The sequence below is a fragment of the Electrona antarctica genome (genome assembly GCF_951216825.1).
Source record: "Electrona antarctica genome assembly, chromosome: 4".
In the NCBI taxonomy this organism is placed as follows: Eukaryota; Metazoa; Chordata; class Actinopteri; order Myctophiformes; family Myctophidae; genus Electrona; species Electrona antarctica.
This window is the reverse complement of record NC_136809.1, coordinates 34,467,542-34,488,560: the sequence shown is the minus strand read 5'-3', so window position 1 is coordinate 34,488,560 and position 21,019 is coordinate 34,467,542. Positions and strand designations below refer to the sequence as shown.

At 39.7% G+C, this 21,019-nt stretch overlaps 2 protein-coding genes across 2 annotated transcripts in view; both read left to right on the top strand.

Moving 5' to 3' along the window:
- Positions 1-1,319: 1,319 nt before the first annotated feature.
- On the top strand, positions 1,320-12,099 carry rrp36 (ribosomal RNA processing 36). Its single transcript, XM_079498812.1, has 9 exons — positions 1,320-1,478; positions 3,696-3,967; positions 4,463-4,664; positions 5,362-5,503; positions 6,445-6,511; positions 7,656-7,760; positions 9,170-9,244; positions 9,511-9,628; positions 10,383-12,099. Exons 2-9 carry the CDS (start codon positions 3,698-3,700, stop codon positions 10,517-10,519), a joined length of 1,116 nt encoding a protein of 371 aa, XP_079354938.1. The 5' UTR covers positions 1,320-1,478; positions 3,696-3,697; the 3' UTR covers positions 10,520-12,099.
- A 4,565-nt stretch (positions 12,100-16,664) lies between these two features.
- The window catches only part of ncapd3 (non-SMC condensin II complex, subunit D3), a 40,161-nt gene continuing 35,806 nt past the window's right edge, over positions 16,665-21,019 (top strand). Inside the window, exons 1-4 of the mRNA XM_079498188.1 lie at positions 16,665-16,751; positions 18,105-18,283; positions 18,879-19,041; positions 20,415-20,581. Of these exons, the coding sequence (XP_079354314.1) occupies positions 16,700-16,751; positions 18,105-18,283; positions 18,879-19,041; positions 20,415-20,581 (561 nt within the window). The 5' untranslated portion in view covers positions 16,665-16,699. The remainder of the gene's footprint in view (positions 16,752-18,104; positions 18,284-18,878; positions 19,042-20,414; positions 20,582-21,019) is intronic.

Genomic DNA, 21,019 nt, shown 5'->3' with positions numbered 1-21,019 from the left:
AGGAGGTTGGCTTCACTGGACCTGAGGGAGCGGAGGGGGACATAATGGTTCGAGAAGATCGGAGAGGTAGGGGGGAGCCAGGTTATTGAGAGCTTTGTAGGTGGTGAGCAGGATTTTGTAGTGAATTCTTTGTTTGACGGGAAGCCAGTGTAGGTCATGGAGGACGGGTGTATTTTGTCCAGCAATTCCTTAAATAAAAGTTAACAGGTGTTTATCAGCCATCCAGTTACCCAAGGCCAAAAACCAATGACTGACTTTTGGCAGATAATGTGGAACTCACTTGAATGTGTTTAGACACAATATGTGTTCGCTCTATACGCTGTTCTTCTAGAATGCCTACATCCTCCCAAATGTCCCTCAGTCTATGCAAAGCCCTGCTGAGGTAGGTCACTGCCTCCTCTGCATGAACAATACTGGAATGAAAGGAGGTCAAGTTAGAGATCAGATTTTCAAGTGTAACAAGTGTAGTTCGATAGGCCAACATATCTGGAGTGGACTGAAAGAGCGTACCTTTAAGCTGAAAACAAATAAATTAGTCCCACAATGTTAATCAAGTAGTTGACAATTTAAATCTTGATTTGGGTTTTGTCTTGCATGTTCAAATAATTTGCAGCAACTGTATACCGTCCTATCCCTAACAAGCCAACTTAAAGTATCCTTAGGCAAAGTTGTGGTAGCAGAAAGATATAACATATTAACACATCTTGGCAAACTCACGTTCAACTTGCAATGCAACTGGCAAAAGCCATATAGCCTATGCCAGTTTACAGAATGTGGATAGATACACTAAGATAATTTGCTAATATCTGATAAAATATTCTTATGATTTATAAGATTATCCTGTAGTCAGTGTGAAATTCTAACAGATTTCAAAATCATTTAAGATTTGGAAAGTCTTGGAAGTATGGCCACCAGTAGGCCTACTCCAGCTCTGAAGAACTTACTGAAGTTAGTTTTAAAAACAAGGAGTGGTCGCGTATGCTCAAATATGGCTAATATGTGTCTCACCATTTAGCCAGGAGGAGGATGCTAACAAATGTTAAGGTGTCACTTGTCTTAAACTAAATTGAAGTTGACGGTAACTCGCAAAGGCAACAGAACATTTTGAAAATACCTACTATTACTAACCTTCTCCTTGTGCTCATGGTCAAAATAAACGAAGCTGATTGTGGCGTGCAGACGGTGCAGTGCAGCGGGTGCGTGTTAACCTCGCGTCACCAGGCTTTTTAAATGTTGCTGCCTTGGCTCCAGGGGGGAAATAAATGATTGATTGATTGATACCAGTATCACTTGCACCGCTGTTAACCTGACCTGCAGGGGGCAGTAGAACCGTAGAGAATGTCTTTTAACCTTTATAGTCCACCTCACCCGGAAGGGAAATAAACATCAACAACTTGAATCCACGCCATATAACTCTTCTCCACGCGGATAACAACAACATCAAACCAACCCCCAGTCTTTACTCTTTACTACAGCAGGTACTATAAATCATTATTTACAACATCACCAGATTTACATCACCAGTCTGTGATGCTGGAAAGGAAAGATCGGAGCAGTGTTGTAGTAGTTGTTTAATATCTTATTTAGGAAAACGTGCATGCATGATTTCGTTTTGATTATTCTAGTCTGACTTCTACTTCAGAATCAAAGAAAAAGCTGAAAAACGGCGTTGAAAATTGATCAAATTGATAAGCAGTTTCGAAAATTGATCAAATTGATAAGCAGTTTCTCAAACGTTTTTAATTTCCAGAACCTACATAACTCTTGACAGTGTACACTGTCAGCGGGACTGCAGCGTTACAGGGATTGGTTACTTGGTTCCATTCGTACACTTTACCCCTCACTCACTATTTGAGAAGCACTACTCTTGCTCTCGCTGTTATCAATGACATCTGATTGATTCCCATCATCCATCCTTTGTTTTACTGCACACATGGAGTTGGAGTTTATGTGTTATGTCGTATATTTACTGACTTATACCTCCCAAATTTGCACATCAGCTCTGGCTATTGTCTTGTTTTATTATTTCATACAGTACTTTATAATCCTTATTGTTGTTGTTATTAGTAGTATTATGGAGTGTATTATGTAAGGGATAATATCTGGCTAGGTGGTCATTGTCGGGAGATAATTCACCGACAGGGAGTTTAACCACCGAGGCGAAGCCGAGGTGGTTACACTCCCTGAAGGTGAATATTATCCCGCTTATTACATGGCTAACTAACATAAATTCTAGTGTAACATCATGCCCCTCCCCCCCACACCTCTCCTTTCTTTGTAAATATACCTTTTGGTGCTACTGGGTTTTCTTTATTACTCGTAATGAAGGCTTCACTCACCTTGGTATTTGGTACTCCATATTATATTGTTTGTTTGTGAAGGGGAAAGCCTGAAAATCCTCCAGGGGCTTGAGAAGTGGCATTCTCCATCTCCAGGAATGTTTGTACATTCATAGTATAAAACTACATCACATTGAACATGCAGATGAAAAGCTGAGCTGAGCAGAGCGGAGCAGACTGACATCACAATATCCATATTTGGACCAGGCTGACCCAGCTAGAGCTCCATATATGGAGATGACAGAGACATCTAGTGCTAAGATCATGCTAATGTACAACTCCATATATGGATATTATAGACAACTGGCAATGTCAGCATGACAAGCATCCAGCCAAGCCCTATATAAAGGGTGGTTATTACCCTTAAGGTTAGATGCAAGCAGTATTACTCTTCCCCTTTCCTATCACTCAGGTGAGACTTCTTAAGGCTCAAACCAGTTACCTTCAATTACCCTGCCCAGCTCTCACCAAGAGACTATACTGTATATACTCTATCGCAGAAGTGCCCACACGTTTTTGACTTGAGAGCTACTTTACAAACAATGTACCTTAGGGGGCTTTGGAATAGGGATCTAGTAGACATCTCGATTAAGTTATCACTGGACACCACTGCGGTGGGTTATAGACTCGGACAACCAGTCCCTTTGAGTAGTATTTTACTGATGAATTGAGTACAACTGACCACAAAGGAAAGAAGCCCCCTGAGGGCTGTTTCTGTTATCCTTTTAGCATAACCTTTGACTGTACTACCTGTACTGTTAAACAAACCTGTTAACTTTTAAACCTGGTATTCAATAAGTCAATTAAAAGTAGAACCCTGATTCTAGGCCTGTCACAATTATTACATAATTCACTTGAGCAATGTTTGATTACAACGCCTAAAATGCGGAAAAGAAATAACATAATTTTTTGTTCCAATGTTTCATTAAATTAAATATTTAACTGCAATTAATCGTCAACTTAAATGTTGGAATAGTGACACAGCCCCAGTTGATTCTTCATAATGTTGCTGTGTCTGCATTGTGTCGTGAAAGCATCCGTGTCAATTTGGATTATTTTAACGTTGGCTATTCAATGATAAGGAAAAAGATACGCCCGCACACTGATTATCTGTTCGGTACATGAGTTAATTCTTTAACAATTAATTAACGAATTTAAAGAATCAACTCATGTACCGAGCAGATAATCAGTGTGCGGGCATATCTTTTTCCTTATCATTGATGTCTACTGGCCTACGCACCTCTCCATACGCCTTATCTCTAGGTGTGCGAAAGTTTGTTTCTAACGTTGGCTATTCAAAAAAATAGCATTTGTAGAATCGACCTCAGGTCTTAATGCAGTATTTCTTTGTTTCAGGGATGTCCTCTGTAGGCCAGAAGAACAAGTATAAAGAGCCAGCATCCATCATGGACAGAGATGAAGATGATGATGATGATGATGATGGAGACTCTGATGACTCAGAGATGGACAGAAACTTCTCCCTATTGAGTCAGAAGAGAAGCACTGCCGTCACTGTGGAGGATGTAGAGGAGGACAGCGATGATGAGGAGGTGGTGGAGGAGGAAGAGGAGGTAGTCACTGTGGAGGATGTAGAGGAGGACGGCGATGAGGAGGAGGTGGTGGAGGAGGTAGGGAGGTCAATTATTATGTTATTGTCTTGTTGCAATTATTTGAGCTAATCACAGTTATTTGTGCATAACCATTTCCATTCATCCATATGAAAATAGCAGGATCAAACTAACAGAAATGTCATATTTCCACTTTCAACCTATTTTTGGCAAAACCTTAAAAAAAGGAAGAATATTGATACAAATGTTTCAAAAATAGCAAATCTCCAAGCTTACAATGTGTCGCGCTGCCAGGAATTGTGAGCTTGTTAATTGGCTATGTTAACTATTTTTAAAGTATTGTATTATTAAATATTGGCCTGTTATAATGCAGTATTTATTTTGATTACTGGTAGCTGTCATTGTCAGTGATTTATTTGTATATTCCAGTAATAGGCTTTGTATTAAAATTATCTGTAATGTTGCTTACAAAGCCTGAAGGGCAAACAACAAATTAATTTCTATTTATATGTTTCAATGTTCAAAAACACATCTAAAATGTGGTGATGTTTCCAGGCCTATGGAGAGGAGGAGGGTGCTCCTGGCAGCGAGGAAGAGGAGCAGCCAGGGCCAGAGGAGGACGCTGACAGCTCTGAGGAAGAGGAGGAGGATGATGATGATGAGGATGATGATGATGATGATGATGATGATGATGATGAACCCAGATCTGCTGGCGTCAGGGCCAGGGGACAGCAGTCTGAAAATGACATTAAAAAAGGTGTGTCTTCCAAATCGGCGCATAGTTTGTCACGTCCAGTGGTCATGTTGTATAATTCAGTGGTTCTCAAACGTTTTTGTGCCAAGGACTCAAATCACACTGTCGTGTGGTATTTGAGTCTGGAGATGCTGTGTATGGATCTTGTTTCCCGGGGGGCGAGTTCAAACATTTTCTCTTTGACGCAATTGGTCAGAGCTACTTTCAGTCAAAGGTCTTAAGCATTGAACGTCACTGTACGTCACTGTACCAAAGCCCGCCCATATTGCATACAGTGTCCCGATTGCCCACACCAGTTCTCTGGTGTAGGAAATGGGGGTACAATTGAGCCTCTCCAGACCGTAATCCGCCGGCAGGCAATTGTTTTTGCCAACGGCTGATTCGGTCTGGCTTATTAGCCAGGCTAAGATGATATATATAGTGAGAGACTTTGCTCTACTTTACTTTAATAAACTAGCACATATACAATTTGGAATTTGGAACTATACTGTCCCTGGGTTACTGAAATAGGATTAATGTTGCAGCCAAAAAGAAAACATACAGAATATACAGATGAACACAGGTTCAACTGAAGGTATACATTACAGAATATTGTGCAGCATAAATATGATCATAGTTATATGCGTAGTGCAAATAGAAATAAATATTATGACAGAGAAGGTCATTGTACTTCATGTAACTGATGTTGTGACCCTTGCAGAGCTGTCCACCATGTCGTTTGAGGACATCGTGAAGCTCCAGAACAAAGTGGGAACCAAAGTGTTCAATGAGATCGCCTACGGAACCAACGACACTCCCACCTCCACCGCCAGGAAGAGGATCAAACGTCTCAACAAGAACAGGTCTGTATGGTGACATTATTGTCTCCACCAGGCCGAAGGCATGGGGAGAGAGTATGTTTTGACCTCTGTCCGTGTGTCCGTCCGTCCGTCCGTCTGTTATCAGCTAATCTCCGGCACCGTTAACCCGGTCGATGCCACATTTTGCACACACACCCCTTGGATGCCAACGATGAGTGCCACCAGGAAGCTGACTTTTGAAAAACAAATTTTTTGATATTCCTCCTCCAGATTCTGTCCAAAAATCCCGCAAAAAAATAGTCATGTGTTCAAGACAGATCTGTGCGATATTTCATATTCCATCCTAATTGGCTAACATTGGCTTTCAAAGTTTGCAGGATTGGCCCGTTTTGAACAAAAAGCCTCAAATCAAAGCCTCAAATCATGAACGCAGCTTGCAATTTACGTGAAATCTTTCACAGACTTTCCTACTAGGCTGAGGAGTATATATTTTTTCACATTGACCTGTTATAGCGCCACCAACAGGTGGATTTTTGCATAACACATTTTTGGAACAAAATGCCTCAAATCATTCAATGCGTAAAACATCAAAAGGGGTTCCCGTCCTGAATGGGTTTTTAACACCCTTAGCTTGTAGATCTGCTATGATGATGAGCTGTGTTGTTTTTACCCCATGATGGAATGGCAGATTCGGCCACACCCCGAAATACCCGTATATGTGTGTCTCAAAGAATAGACGCTCAACAAAGCACCACGGTGGATTCGAACCCACAACCTCCGCGGTAGTGGGCAGGGACTTTACCACTCGACTGTGTCCAAAAATAGGGTTAGCCAAGTTGAAAGAGGTTGACTGTTGCAGCCCTATTGGACTTTTCTGGTCCATTTCTGCAACTCCCCAACAACAGAACCTGTGCCACGTTTGTGTGCGTTCACCTGCTGTTGTGTTGTGTGTTGTTCATGTGTTGTACTGTTTTCCTGTTCAGGCCCAAGGAGATTTCTTCTAAGAGACGAACACGCTTCCTCAGACAAGTGGTTCCTGTGAAGAAAGCAGTGAGTGTTTTCACATACATTGAGTGTATTCGCCACGCCACCATTCATACGATTTACATACACACGATTTACTTGCATTTATACGTCTGTCGTATGTCCAAAACCTTTCAGGATTCTAATTAAAAAAAAGTGAAAGTAGCAGATCTGCAAACTCGAAACGCACTTCGCGCCACGTTTCGAGCTTGTGGATGATCTGCTACTTTTTATGCTTTTGTGTGATGCTGTCAAGTAGGGCATTAATTTATGAAAAACACAAAAAGTTAAATTATGGAGGTTTCTGCCCGACAACAACGATATAATGACATGAAGATCATTGAGGTAGTTGCATATCATTAACCTGACTCCGCCAGATGGTGGCAGCAGTGAGTTCCTCCTGCTCCCATCTGGTCCCTCTCGGACAGAGACGATGTACTCCGATCAAATGCTGATCGGAGCGATATGCGTATGTGGCCGCTAGAGGTGGGATCAATGAGAGACTGCAGCTGGTGACGTATTGAAGCGCTGCCACAGTGCAAATGTAAACACAACCTAACAAGACTACAACTCGAAATTATTATGGAGATTTAAGATTTTTGTCTCGCTGCTTCCGGTTCATAATTTCTGCTTGAGAGAGACCAGATCAAGGTAGGAGGAGGGAACTTGTGAACTCAATACTGCCGCAATCTGTCGGAGTCAGGTTAGCATATCGTTGCTGACGGGTGGAAACAAGGAAAAAAGAAGCTGTGTTCCAATGCAGTTATTATTTAGTCACAATCTTCTTAACCCTTTTCAATGGTTAAATATTTATAAAAACCCACAAACACACCAACAACTTTAAACCAGGCAGCCCATGTCATTATCGCATTATTCACAATGCCTCATACCTTTTGTGTGAAACTGTCACCATCGAAGTATAAAATAGGGCCTTCATCCATCAAAAAACACAGTGATGTAACTAGGTCTGTGTTTTGCGTACATATAAACGGATAAAGTGGTTAAGATGATTGCGATGCTATGTTAATTACTTTTGCTGCTGACCCCCTGGAAACCCCCCAAGGACCCATGGGAGTCCACTTTAAGAACCAGTTGTCTATGCCGCTGACTGTACAGCAGGTGTAACAAATAACTTTTTAAAACCATGCTTGTTTTTTCTTCCTTCTTTCAGTTGTTCAGAGATCCGCGGTTCGACGACCTGTCAGGAGAATACAAACCTGAGATCTTTGAGAAAACCTACAAATTCATCAACGACATCAGATTGAGAGAGAAAGTGGTGAGGAAACGGGCTTGTAGGGCTCGTTCATTAACCACTTAAACACTGGTTGACCGGAGTCCCTCAGGGCTCTATACTAGTGTATATTCCGTTTTGTGCGGATTTTGCTGAAAATAGCTGATCGGCAAGCTGTCACGTGGTAACACCCCCGGACAAAAATGTTTTTTCCAAAAGACGAAGTTTCCCTCTGAGCATTTTTTTATTTTTCTAATATTCGTCTAAAGGGCTGTCTAAAAATGAGATAAAAAAACGTCTAAAAATGAAAGTTTTTTTAGACGTCTATTCTTAGATTAGACCTTGATTAGCGGTTGATTCGACGTCTATATATAGACGGTCTATATATAGACGGTCTATGTTTAACGTCTAACATTTTTAGACGTTTTTTTTATCAAATTTTTAGACGCACGTCTAATAGCCGGCTATTGCTCAGTGGGTTATTGATATGAGAACGGATCGCATGGCTCCACAGCGTGGGACTGCCTGTTGGGCAATCCTCTGTGTTGCGTAAGAGTGAGACGTCATCGAAAAACTCCCTCCCCTGTTTAGCCGATAAACGGAAATCTTAAAACATTAATATCTTGCGATCTAAATCATCCCGTCTAATTATGAAAAAAGATCCTGTGTTTGACGGCCATCCGCGGTCCAGTCGCTAGTCGCGATAGATTTATTCTTACCTCCCGTTGTTGTCGATCGACTCTAGAGTGGCGTGGCTATTGTTAGCTGCTACACACACATTCAGAACAACATCCGGTCCGTCCGGAAAAGGGGTCCGTGTTTATAAATCGAATGGGCCCTATAATGTAATGGATTAAATAACCCCGGGCAATTAAAGTTAAACTACTTACATATAAATGTACTTAGTTCTAGTAGTTCTAGTATGCTGCTAGTATTTCCTTCTACACCAATCTCTTTGCCAAAAATAGCAGATCTATGAGATGTCGGTGTCGACGTGTCACGTCAGAACACGTTGTGGGCTTGTAGATATTTTTGCGGGACGTTTGTCCAGTTCTTTTTACGTCATACCGTCACCGTGGAACCAGTTAGAGAGCTAGGATGCACAGTAATGCTGTGATGATAAAACTGAGTGAGTGAGCAATGTCGGTTGGCATTGGCAGTACATTTGGGGTGTAATGCTCGACAATTTAAGAGTAGGTGATGGAGAAACACTTGGTTAAATGTTCGTCATCCGTTTTGCAAGGGGCTTTAGAATGTAACGGTATTCATGTGTTCTCTGATGAGCCTGCACAATTAAGAATCTTGCCCACTTTACTTGTCAGCCCTACTGTCACAATTATGACTTTAGGATAGGATATCTTAAATAATTGCTATTAGGCAATTATGTAATAATTGTGACAGGCCTAAATGTGATGTGACAATAAAGATGATTCTGATGTGTTTTTAATCTCCAGGATGTCAAACAACTGCTGAAGAAGTCAAAGGACAGCGAGAAGAGAGAGAAACTCAAGGCCCTGTTGAAGCGAATGGTGAGGTTCTATTGGCTGTTACTTTGGGGGTACCAATTTCATCAAGAGAAACCATCTATCAACTTCAATTTGATAGTGTTCCAGTTGTGTCTGCTGGTCATTTATTTATTTTGTTTCCTTTTCTGTATCCTGTATCTGAAAAAGCCTGTTACTGAATGAACTCTCTACTCTATATCAATGAGTACTATCACAATATAGAGTTATTTAACACCTATTCAAACTAAAATTGCACTTTTTAAAAGCTGTTGCTGTGTTCTATTGTGCAGGACAACCAGGACAAAGCCAGGAAACGCGAAGAGAAGCAGAGAGAAAAGGACCTGGAGTTCAAGAAGAGGCAGAGAGAGATGGCTGAGCAAGGACTGCAACCCTTCTACCTCAAGAAATGTAACTACAACATTATTACTATCCTCGTATATATTAAGGCAGGTGTCATCAACAGGGGTCCGGTCCTCTGCATTACTACAGTGGGGCTGCCAAATCTTTGTGTGATAGGAACCTTTTTTTATTAACAACTTGAACCTAGAATTCATATTCTGAGGGGAGAATTTGCCAAAAATACCAGACCAACAAGGTTAGAGCATGTTGATCGGCTATTTTCTGTTTCACTTTGGTATAGAGGGGAAAAGAGAGCAGACCAAGTACAGAGCCAACGGTCAAAGTAATGACAGTTTTAGAGTGGTTAAGTGCATGGATTAAAGTTCTCAGTTGCCACGACTGATTTCAGTCATTTGGATTCCATAGAGGCCTTCTGTGAAAGCATGTTGTGCACCGAAAATAGCGGATCTACAAACTCAAAACACATCGCAGCGTGATGCGTTGTGAGCTTGTAGATCGGCTATTTTCGGTCATTCGTTATTTTAAGAGGAAAGAGTATTTGAAGTGATCGACTAGCAATAGAATACAAGTTTACTAGCATCTTTAGTTTATATGTTCCTTACTTTATGTTTTTATACACTTTCACAAATGTCCTTTTGAGTTCTCTTAAAGCTTAGTCAGTTTCAGGTGTAAAATAAACCCTACTGGAAACCTATTGCAATATCAGCCTACACCTTGTAGATCGGCTATGGTCACAAGCTTTTGCCTCTGTCTTTGTTAATATTTGACCATTTTTGTGTCGTATTTTCTATTTCCTGTCCAGCTGACAAGAAGAAGTTGGAGCTGGCAGACAAATACAACGAGCTGAAGAAGAGCGGCAAGCTGGAGAACTTCCTGGGCAAGAAGAGGAAGAGGAACGCCACCAAGGACCGCAGGAAGCTGCCTCCTAAACAGCACTAGAGGAGCGCCTCTAGGAAAACCCAAGACTGCCTGTCTTGCTTTACTTCCTGTGTCTGTGTGACATCGGTGGCAAGAAGTAGGTGGTGAGAAGGGAGGGAATGGGCTGGGGAGATGCAACAGGCCATTTATTTTGGACCATTCCTTACCCAGTCAAGTGGTGGAGCGTGGGATAGGCTACTTTCCTATAAATTAATGATCTTTGACTCTATCACTGACAACTTCCGGTCCTACCATCTCTTAAAGAGAAAGTGTTGTATTTAACACTTATACAACTGGTTGGTTCTCAAACATTTTCATGACAAGTACCCCCAAATGAATGTCTTTGGCTGCGTACCCCCATCTGAAAAGGTTTTGTGCCTGGTACCCCTATACAAGATTTGTGTTGTTCAAATGTTTCAAAATTCAAATGTTTCTAATGTTTTCAAGTTTTAATCAAAATTACAGATTTACAATCTCATACCGTGTTGTATTGCTAGTAGATCAACTATTTGCAAATAGCCTGTAGATGTAGGGCAAAACACATTGCAGACCCAGGACCCCCTGGAACCCCCTCAAGGACCTCCACTTTGAGAACCATCTCATCTGTCGATCTATCTATACTAGGTCCCTCCTGTCATTTTTGCCTAATTTCTGCCCGTAGAATGGGGGCGCTCCCAATGGAGTGAGGCAGTTGCAACAGTGTCCGAACCACAATAAAGATGGAGTCAATCCAGTGCCCAGTCTGCTTCAAATACCTTTATTGACTCTGTCAACCAGCAAGTGTCCTACCAGACCCAGGATCTAAATATCTTAATGTACTGCCACATGTCTGTCTACCACTGCACATGTACTACTGTATATTTTATGCAATATGCTACGTTATAGAACAGTGGTTCTTAACCTTTTCCGGATCATGGCCCACTTGAAAAAGAAAAACCTGAAAGCATTAGTGGCCCGCCCATCTGACCTCTTAACACGTGTTAAGTATTTTCATGTGCATTTTCCAGTTTATATGAATGATTAATCAAATTGATTGTGTATATTTTAAGTAGTTATGGATTGGTATCACTTATTTTTAATTGTTTTGCCAATTATTTTGGGGCCCGTTATTTGGGATCTGACCCGCGGGTTTAGAATCACTTTATAATATAAACATGCTTGGCCTTACAATTTGGTTTAAAAAAAAAAAGTCCTGAATTGTGGCTTTAGTTTAGGGTGTGGTCACACCGAACTTTAATTCTGCCTATGCGGGCGGATTCTGCTAATACTTTTCAATGGGAACAGCGGTTTGTTGCCATTTGAGGTTTTCCGTAAAAACAGAATAACCCTCCGTTCCGTTGAGAGAAAAGCATTGCCAGAATCTGCCTGCATCGGCAGAATTAAAGTTCGGTGTGACCGCACCCTTAAGGGGGCGGTCACACCGCATTAATTAATTTAACATTAATTAATGTTGAATGTTGGCCTAGTTAGATGTGGTGTATGGTATAAATTCACAGGAGCAGCGTGGTGTTGGACTGTTCAATAGGACTCACTGTTCCCTTCTTGTTCTTCAACACTTAACTAAAAGCCCTTTAATGTAAATAAAGTTTGTTTTCTTTGTTGCTGGCTGTTCATGAATTAATCAATTTACAATTTAAGCATTTAGTGGATTATCTTAATCCAGAGTGATTTACAGTAAGCAAGGTCAAAATAGATCAAATGCATAGAGATAGTAATCTAGCTTTGTTAAACCAAGAACCTATATGTATCATCAGTCTAAATAAGTGTCTAAATAAAAACAATTAAAACTAAGAAATGCATGTGAGGGAATACAATGAAGTGGACAGAGCAAGTATCCCAGTGATACTTGGAAAACCTATAGCTTAAAGTTAAACCACAAAAATGTTAATTTCAGAAATAGTTATATGTAGGCATGGGATATACATGTACAGCTTTTTGAAACTGAGAATGTTGCAGTTTATATAAAACGTGTTGGGGCAAATAGCTGCAAGGGATTTAAAATAGTATTCCTATACACAAAAGCAGCAGTTTCAACCTCTTAAAGTAGACAAATATATTCCACAGTTTCAATATATTATTTCCGTTCCCTCCTGCTCTCTTTCTCACACACACACCCCATACTGACAACTCAGGATAATAGATCTCAGGTGGGAATTCTTGATCAACTGGTAAGGTTGGATGAACATGATAAAATGGGCTTGAAAACATTTGAATATACAGAACACAAATCACAAGACATTGAAAATGACATTGACCCCGACAATAATTTCTTAAACAATATCAACAACTGCTGCTACTATTCAGATGAGCAATTCAATGCAACAGTTAAGATAGATCACAACTTTTCGATCATCCACTTTAATAGCAGAAGTCTCTATGCCAATTTCAAAAGCATTAAGAAATACTTGGAGCAATTTAAGAAACCTTTCAACATAATTGCTATATCAGAGACCTGGATCACCCCTGAAAAGGGGGTTGATGATTTACAATTGAATGGTTATGAGTTGAACTACATGAGCAGGAAAAACAAGACAGGAGGTGGAGTGGCATTATATGTGGATATTAAACTCGACTATGAAGTGGTGGAAGGTATGTCAGCAGTCATTGACGACATAACAGAATGTATCACAGTAGAAATATGTATGGAAATTTTTTTTTTAATAGTTAGCTGTATCTTCAGAACCCCTGGAACAAGCATTGACACATTTAGTGATTGGATGGAAAAGGTGTTTACATTAACAAATCAAAAGGTTATGTTTATTTGTGGTGACATAAATGTTGACCTTTTGAACCCAAACAAGCATAAAAGCACTGAGGAATTCATAAATACAATATATAGTATTGGTTTGCATCCTAAAATCACGAGACCAAGTAGAATCACTGCACAAAGTGCCACATTAATAGACAATATACTGACAAATGTTCTGGAAGACAAGATAGTGAGTGGGCTCCTAGTAAATTACATTAGTGACCATTTGCCAGTATTTGTAGTGTATGATTGCAATCACAGGGAAGACAAGGATGCAAATAAATTCATCTATAAACGTGTCAGAAATGAATTATTAAAACAGAATTGGAATAGAGTATATGAAGTAGAAGACATTGATAGTGCATATGAATCATTTCTAAAAATATTCAATGTATTATTTGATAAGTATTGTCCCATTAAAAGATACAATAAAAAACAAAAATACAATGATAGTCCATGGTTAACTAAGGGGTTACAAAATGCTTGCAAAAAGAAAAACACTTTGTACAGAGATTTCATTAAACATAGAAATATAGAGGCTGAAAATAAATATAAAAAATATAAAAATAAGTTGACTAATATTATGAGAACATGTAAGAAAGATTATTATAATAAGTTATTGGAGTATAATAAGGGCCATACCAAAGGTTTGTGGAGTGTATTGAATAGTATTATCAGAAATGGATTTAGAGGCTCTAGTTATCCAGCACACTTTAAAGATAAAGAAAAGATCGTAAATAATATGGATGAGGTGGTTAGTGGCTTTAATGATTTCTTTGTTAATGTGGGTCCTGTCCTAGCTAATCAAATAAAATCTGAGACAACACGTGAAGGTTCTTATGTCCATAACTTTGAAAGAAATCCAAGTTCATTCTTTCTTAGGCCATCAGAAGAAAAGGAAGTTAGGGACATCATAAACAATTTTAAGAATAAAATCTCTACTGACTGTGAAGAAATTGATATGACAATAGTCAAAAAAGTAATTGATGGAATCTTAAAGCCACTAACTCACATCTGCAACCTATCCTTCTTGTCTGGCCATTTTCCAAGTAAAATGAAAGTAGCAAAAGTCATACCGTTGTATAAAAGTGGGGACAAACACAACTTTACAAATTACAGGCCTGTCTCACTGCTTCCTCAGTTTTCTAAAATTTTAGAAAAATTATTCAACACAAGACTGGACACATTTATTGAGAAACACAAACTACTTACTGACAGCCAATACGGCTTCAGAGAAAATAAAAGTACGGCCTTAGCTCTAATGGAACTAATTGAAGAGATCACAAATTGTATAGATAAAAAGAAGTATGCTATAGGAATATTTATAGATTTAAAAAAAGCCTTTGACACTATTAATCATGATTTATTATTAGATAAATTGGAAAGGTATGGTATTAGAGGTGTAGGGTTGAAGTGGTTGAGAAGCTATTTAATGGACAGGCAACAATTTGTAAAGTTGGGTGAGCACAAGTCAACACTTTTGGATGTAACGTGTGGTGTCCCTCAGGGTCCAAAACTATTCATTCTTTATATAAATGACATCTGCAAAGTATCACATATTTTAAAGTTTGTTTTATTTGCTGACGACACTAATATTTTCTGTTCGGGGACAATCTGCAGCTGCTTTTGGAGGTGATCACATCAGAAATGAATAAATTGAAACGGTGGTTTGACAAAAACAAACTGTCATTAAATTTGAGTAAAACAAAGGAAATCGTAAAATAGAAACACAAGCAACTGTGACGATAGATAATGTAAATATGGAAAGAGTATATCAAATACAATTTCTTGGAGTGATACTAGACCACAAAATCAGCTGGAAACCCCATATTATGTACGAGCTAAGATGGCAAGAAGTGTCTCTATACTGGGGAAATCAAAACAAATTCTAAATCAAGGGGCATTGTACATTCTGTATTGTTCACTGGTTTTACAATATCTTAATTATTGTGTGAAGATCTGGGGTAATACCTATAAAAGTAATTTAAAACCATTGGTCATATTACAAAAGAGAGCAATAAGGATTGTGAAAAATGTCACATATCAGGAACACACAAACTCTCTTTTTTTTACAGTTAAATGCATTGAAATTCATAGATATGGTCAAGTTCAAAACAGCACAAGTCATGTTTAAAGCAAGAAATAGATTACTACCAGTGAACATACAGAACATGTTTTTTGACAGAGAGAGGGGGGTTATAATTTAAGAGGTGAGCTAAATTTGAGGAAACTTCTTGTCAACACTACCATGAAAAGTCAATGTATAACAATCTGTGGGGTCAACTTGTGGAATGGTCTGGCTTTGGAACTCAAACAAAGCACCAATATTGTACAGTTTAAGAGGAGGTATAAAAATGACATACTTAACTATTACAGAGTGGAGGATGAGGCACATTGATTGTCTCTGGCTATGTATTACTTGCTCATTTAATTTGTTGCTTAATTCTTGTTCGCATGTATATATGTATGTATGTATAGTATATGTATAATGAGTATATGTATGCAGTAACACTTGGATTATATGATTATTGTAATTACTTATAGAGATGGTGAATATTTAAGAAGGGGGTAGGAGTAAATAAGTCTTTACTTCTTCCTACTCCTTTTTGAACTTCAGGTGGAAGATCAATGATCACATTGTTGTCATAATTTTCTTATTTCATTAAAAATATATACATGCATTGTGGTGCTTTTTATTATTATTTTATTTTACTGTTCAAAATAGGTTCAAAATAAAGATAATCAAATCAAAATCAAATCAAATACTATGACACACACACACACACACACACACACACACACACACACACACACACACACACACACACACACACACACACACACACACACACACACACACACACACACACACACACACACACACAATTTGTGGCAGCGGTGGCCGAACGGATAGCGGCGCGGTCTTGATACCGGAAGGTTCACGTTAAAATTACCACCGTTGAAGTGCCCTTGAACAAGGCATTGAACCACTACGATGAAATGTGTTCTATGAGCAGGGCCTGGCTGGAAACAAGTTCTTGAGCTTAGCCCAGATACCTTGGGTAAATATAGATTTCATTTAATTTAATTTAATTTAATTTCATTTCATTTCATTTCACACACACACACACACACACACAATCAAAACGTGTCAATGATTTTTTTTCAACCAGTAGGTGGTGCAGAAGAATCTTGGAAACAGATCCCATCCATGCATGCGAATGGGTAGTTCCGTCTGAGCCAATCGCGGCTCTAACGGCCGTCCGTCCGGACCATGGGATAAAGAAAGACATGTTGCCTGATTCGTTGCGCCCCTCCTGCGTCGAAATTTGCCGATCTACAAGTTCACAACGCTCCGCGCCGCAACGCGTTGTGGGTTTTTATATCTGCCATTTTCGGCGATATATTTCGCTCTCTCTTTGGCGGCCAATGGCGGGACGATTCAAAACAACATGGAGGTTATAAGGGCGCTGGAGTTTCTGAAGTTGCGAGAGCTGCCAGAAGGTACAAATTAAATACAACAACGACTCGTATTATTCTCTAAGGTCGACGTTTATACAAATCTAATGCCATTTGAGGCATTAGATTTGTTTATTCCTCGTTATTTTTCGGGTCTTGTCATTCTTGATAATGTTTTCCTTAGCATTAGCACTGCAGGTTAGCTTTTATTTAATACATTGATTGAATCACTTATTACAGTTAAGATATTTTATGAAACTCAACATTTTCTCAAAACTGGATTGGACTTGTAATGTGCATCAGTTACAAAATGGATGCATTTAATGATTTAACACAGCGGTTTTTTCCTATGCACAGCCACAAGCTGTCATAAACAGCCCCAATACGTCCCCTCAGGGGGGGGGGGGGGGGCTATCATAAACACTATATTGCACACTGAGGAGATTAATTCAAAACACTGATACCAGAATGTATAGAGGTTTAAATGCAACCCTTTGGTTGACTTTGCAGTTTGTTTTTCCAGTACAGGTTGAAAACTAGCTCAGGGCTAGTTAAAAACTAGTTAAAAACATGACAGGATAACATAACACAGCTGCAGTTAATCAAATTATTAAGCCGCTCTAAATGATATATTTTGGTTGAAAGGCTAAAATAGATTCCATAGTAATTATTGCTATAGTGGTTTTTTTCTCCAGCACTATCACTGTTGTGATGAATTGAATATGAAGGACCCCAATGGAAACAAGCCTTTCTTTGGTTTAAAATCCTGAACTGTACTTTCCTGTGTTTTTTTCTTAGTTGGTTTACAAATTGCTTAGTAAACTTGACCTTTTGCTTCTGTACTTTTGCTCTGTTTTCCCCTCCACACCAAACCTCTTCGCAGGAAATGGCCAATCTACAAGTTGACAAGTCCTCTTGTAGATCGGCTATTTTTGGTGGATGTACCATCCATAATGGGGATGCAAAGAAAAAAATAATCATGCTTGAGAATGTTAAGTTTCTATCACACAAAGATTTGGCACCCCCCTGTAGTAACTCAGAGGACCTTTAGTGGCATGGGAAAACATGTGAGCAATAATTGTCAAATCAGAATAAAAACAGTTTTTAAGAAAATGGGGAAAGTATGTACAGTTGCAGGAGCAGCATTGTATTCAACCGTGCTATGTCGCATTGTGTTGTTATACATGTTATCTATCTCTTTCTCTCTATCATTCTATACAAATTATTTTTGGGATAATTGGCAGAATATTTTTTTCCTCTAAACTAACAGGTCCATTTGGTTCCATTTGTACACTGTAATTATCAGTTATGATGGTACTAGTAGGGGCGGGGGCAGGGCAGTTTCGTGCTGTTCAGGCGAATGATGATGATAATGAATGTGTCTGGGGTGTTGTCCAGTGTGGGTGGACACTCTGTGGGACCTGGACTTCACAGAGTCGGCCATTCTGGATGAAGGCCTGGAGGAGGACATTATGGCCAGTGGACTGCCAGCATTTAGAAGCCTCTACAAGGCTTTACTGGCCCAGGTTGCTGATGAAGGCAGCACTGCTGCTGCTGCCACTGATGATGCTTCCCAGGTTAGTTTCATTATATATATATATATATATATATATATATATATATGAGAGAGAGATAATAAAGTTATTAAATATGTCGGCCATTAAGTTTGTAAATTTAGTTTATTGTCATATGCCCTGTGCTACTTCAACACCTACAATTATTACGTTTATGTACAGTTTTCTTTGGTCTTAACTACCTGTGCACCTTTTGTGCACAAAGCCAAACAAAAATGCAATTTGTATTCATATGTTCCAGTGTTCAGTGACAATCGTCATGTGTGACAGCCTGTAATACAACGGGATGCACATTGCACACACAGATTAGACACACCAACGGACCGACATGCGGTCGAACATGCGCTGCTTCCGTGCTTGCGGATAGGTTTCTGGTGTAAGGGTTAGCTAGGGTTTGAGGTAGGTTGTCGGTCTAATGACAGTCGGACCAATAGTATGTCTAATTAACCCAGGGTAGTAGCTGAGCACGTGCTCATTTTCAGCTATCCCCCCCCCCCCCCACACACACACACACACACAAACCTGGTGAATAAATCCATAATATTTTAGGACTCTTTATGTATCATGAGCTCTAATCATTGACTACATTGCATTGCAGAGTATGTGGGTGTTGTTCAGGGAGAATGGCGTCTCTGTCAAGTCGTTGGTAGCAGTCCTGGGTTACCTGGTCCTGGGAGGGAAAGGAAAGAACGCCAGCGTCCAACAGAGGCGGTTGGCGCTCCATGCCGCCTCTCACTACCTGCTGCTGCTGGCTGTTCATGGTGAGTGTCAACTAGGCCTGACACAATTATTGATCGCCTAATTATTTTTTACATGATAATCGTCATCGGTTTCATGTTGAAAAATCATTAATATATTCATATATTTTCAAAAGTGGTGGATCTACAAGCTCAAACTTGTTGAGCTTGTAAATCAACTATTACCACTATTCATGCCCCCCCACCCCAAGTATAAAGTTATGACATTTATGCAATTATTTGTCATATCTGCCCTGTGCACCTTTTGTTTGCAAAGCCAAACATAAATGTAATTTCTATTTATAATGTTCAACAACAGAAATGCAATCGCAATTCGCAATTATTTGTGTGACAAGTAAAGCTTCATAATCGTGATGACAGCCCTAGTGTGAATGCAGTGGTCTGGTCTACACTGCCAGGTACCCAGCCATCATTCACAGCTCCTGGTTTATTTTACAATTCCTGTTTGATGGAAAATGTTGCGACTGTGGCTGTTGGCATGGATTCAAATTCTAAGTCGCCGTCATGGCAGTCATTGCTTTGTCATTTTGTATAAGATAACGAGTATTAGAATGGGTGTGAACTAGCACAGTGGTTCCCAAAGTGGGGTCTGGGTACCTGAGGGACTCCCAGGGGGTACCCATGCAGCTAAATGATAGTTTGGAACCAAATGGACCCTTATGGGTCTGTAACTCAGAGAGTGTATACCGGGTCCATTTGGTTCCATTTGTACACTCTCAGAGTTAAAATAACATTGATTTTACAATATAAATTGGGGGTCCCAGAGATAGAAATGCCATTAAATGGGGGCCCGTAGTAAAACTGGGGGACCTTGAAGTTAAACTGGTTGAGAATCACTGCTAGAGTCGTAAAAACTTCTCTTATGGGGGTCCCTGGCATATCCTTTCAAATGGGGGTCCGCGGGCTTATGAGTGTCAATTTGGGGGTCTTTGACATGAAAAGGTTTGGGAACCACTGAACTAGCATACATTTTCAAAAGCATCTTCTTCCATAAAACCCCAGTGGTCTGAGATATTTCACAAAAGCAAAGCCTCAACCAGCAAGTTCGAAAATATCCAGTCTACAAGCTCGCAACGCAGCACTTTGTAGCGTATTTTGAGCTTGCGACACAACTAAGACACCGATGGGGAATGGGGATGCATACTTAGTTTAGACTAGTCATTGGTTAGACATGGGTTAAGGTTAGGGTTAGGTGTGCTGCCCCGTGGGAGGTTAGGTTTAGGGTGAGGGTTTGAGATAGGTTGTAGTTGTAGGACTAATGACTGGTCTAACCAAAAACTGTCTAAACTAAGTACTGCACCCCACGGATGCACAATTAATTACTTGTCTTACAGTATAACTCAACCTGTATAGTAATACAATTGTGTGGGTGGCAGGGAGCATCAGCAACAAGGCCTTCCACCAGGTGCTGTTTGATACCTGTGCAGACATCTGGTCTCACTGCTGGCCTCAGGACTCTACCAAGAAACGCAAGAAAGAAGCGCTGAAGAGCTCCCAGTCAGATGGCAAACGACACAAAACTACCAGGAGAGACCAGGAAGAGGTTGGTACATGGTAGATGCCTCCTCAGTAGGAGGCTTGCAAAAAAGAAATATGCAAATAAAATACAAATACTGTATATATTGTATGTATCACCCAGTTTGAGTTCTTTATACTTTGTGTAAACTTCTTGTCATGTGATACTATAGTGTTTGAATACTTGTTCCCAACCAAAGGGTGAATTCATATGTATTTATTTTTAAATTGGATTAGAAGAACATTCAATTTAAAAGCAATAACTTGAGACTCCTGTTATGGAACACTTTGATTACTATGTAAAACGGAGCTATTTAACACATGCTGTATGAAAAAAGGCAGATGGATCCAGGTATATGAATAACAAACTTAATGAAAATGACACACTAGGACTTTGTCATACAAATGTTTCAGTCGTGCGATTTTATTTGGCTTTAATAAGTTGTGTGTTGTGTGTGTCCATGCA

What these genes read in the sequence shown, in the direction of transcription:
- rrp36 (XM_079498812.1), top strand. Translation starts at nt 3,698, where the DNA reads ATGTCCTCTGTAGGCCAGAAGAACAAGTATAAAGAGCCAGCATCCATC. An exon ending in TCAGATTGAGAGAGAAAGTG is followed by an intron (nt 7,761 to 9,169) that starts GTGAGGAAACGG and finishes TTTAATCTCCAG; the next exon opens with GATGTCAAACAACTGCTGAA. An exon ending in AGGCCCTGTTGAAGCGAATG is followed by an intron (nt 9,245 to 9,510) that starts GTGAGGTTCTAT and finishes TCTATTGTGCAG; the next exon opens with GACAACCAGGACAAAGCCAG.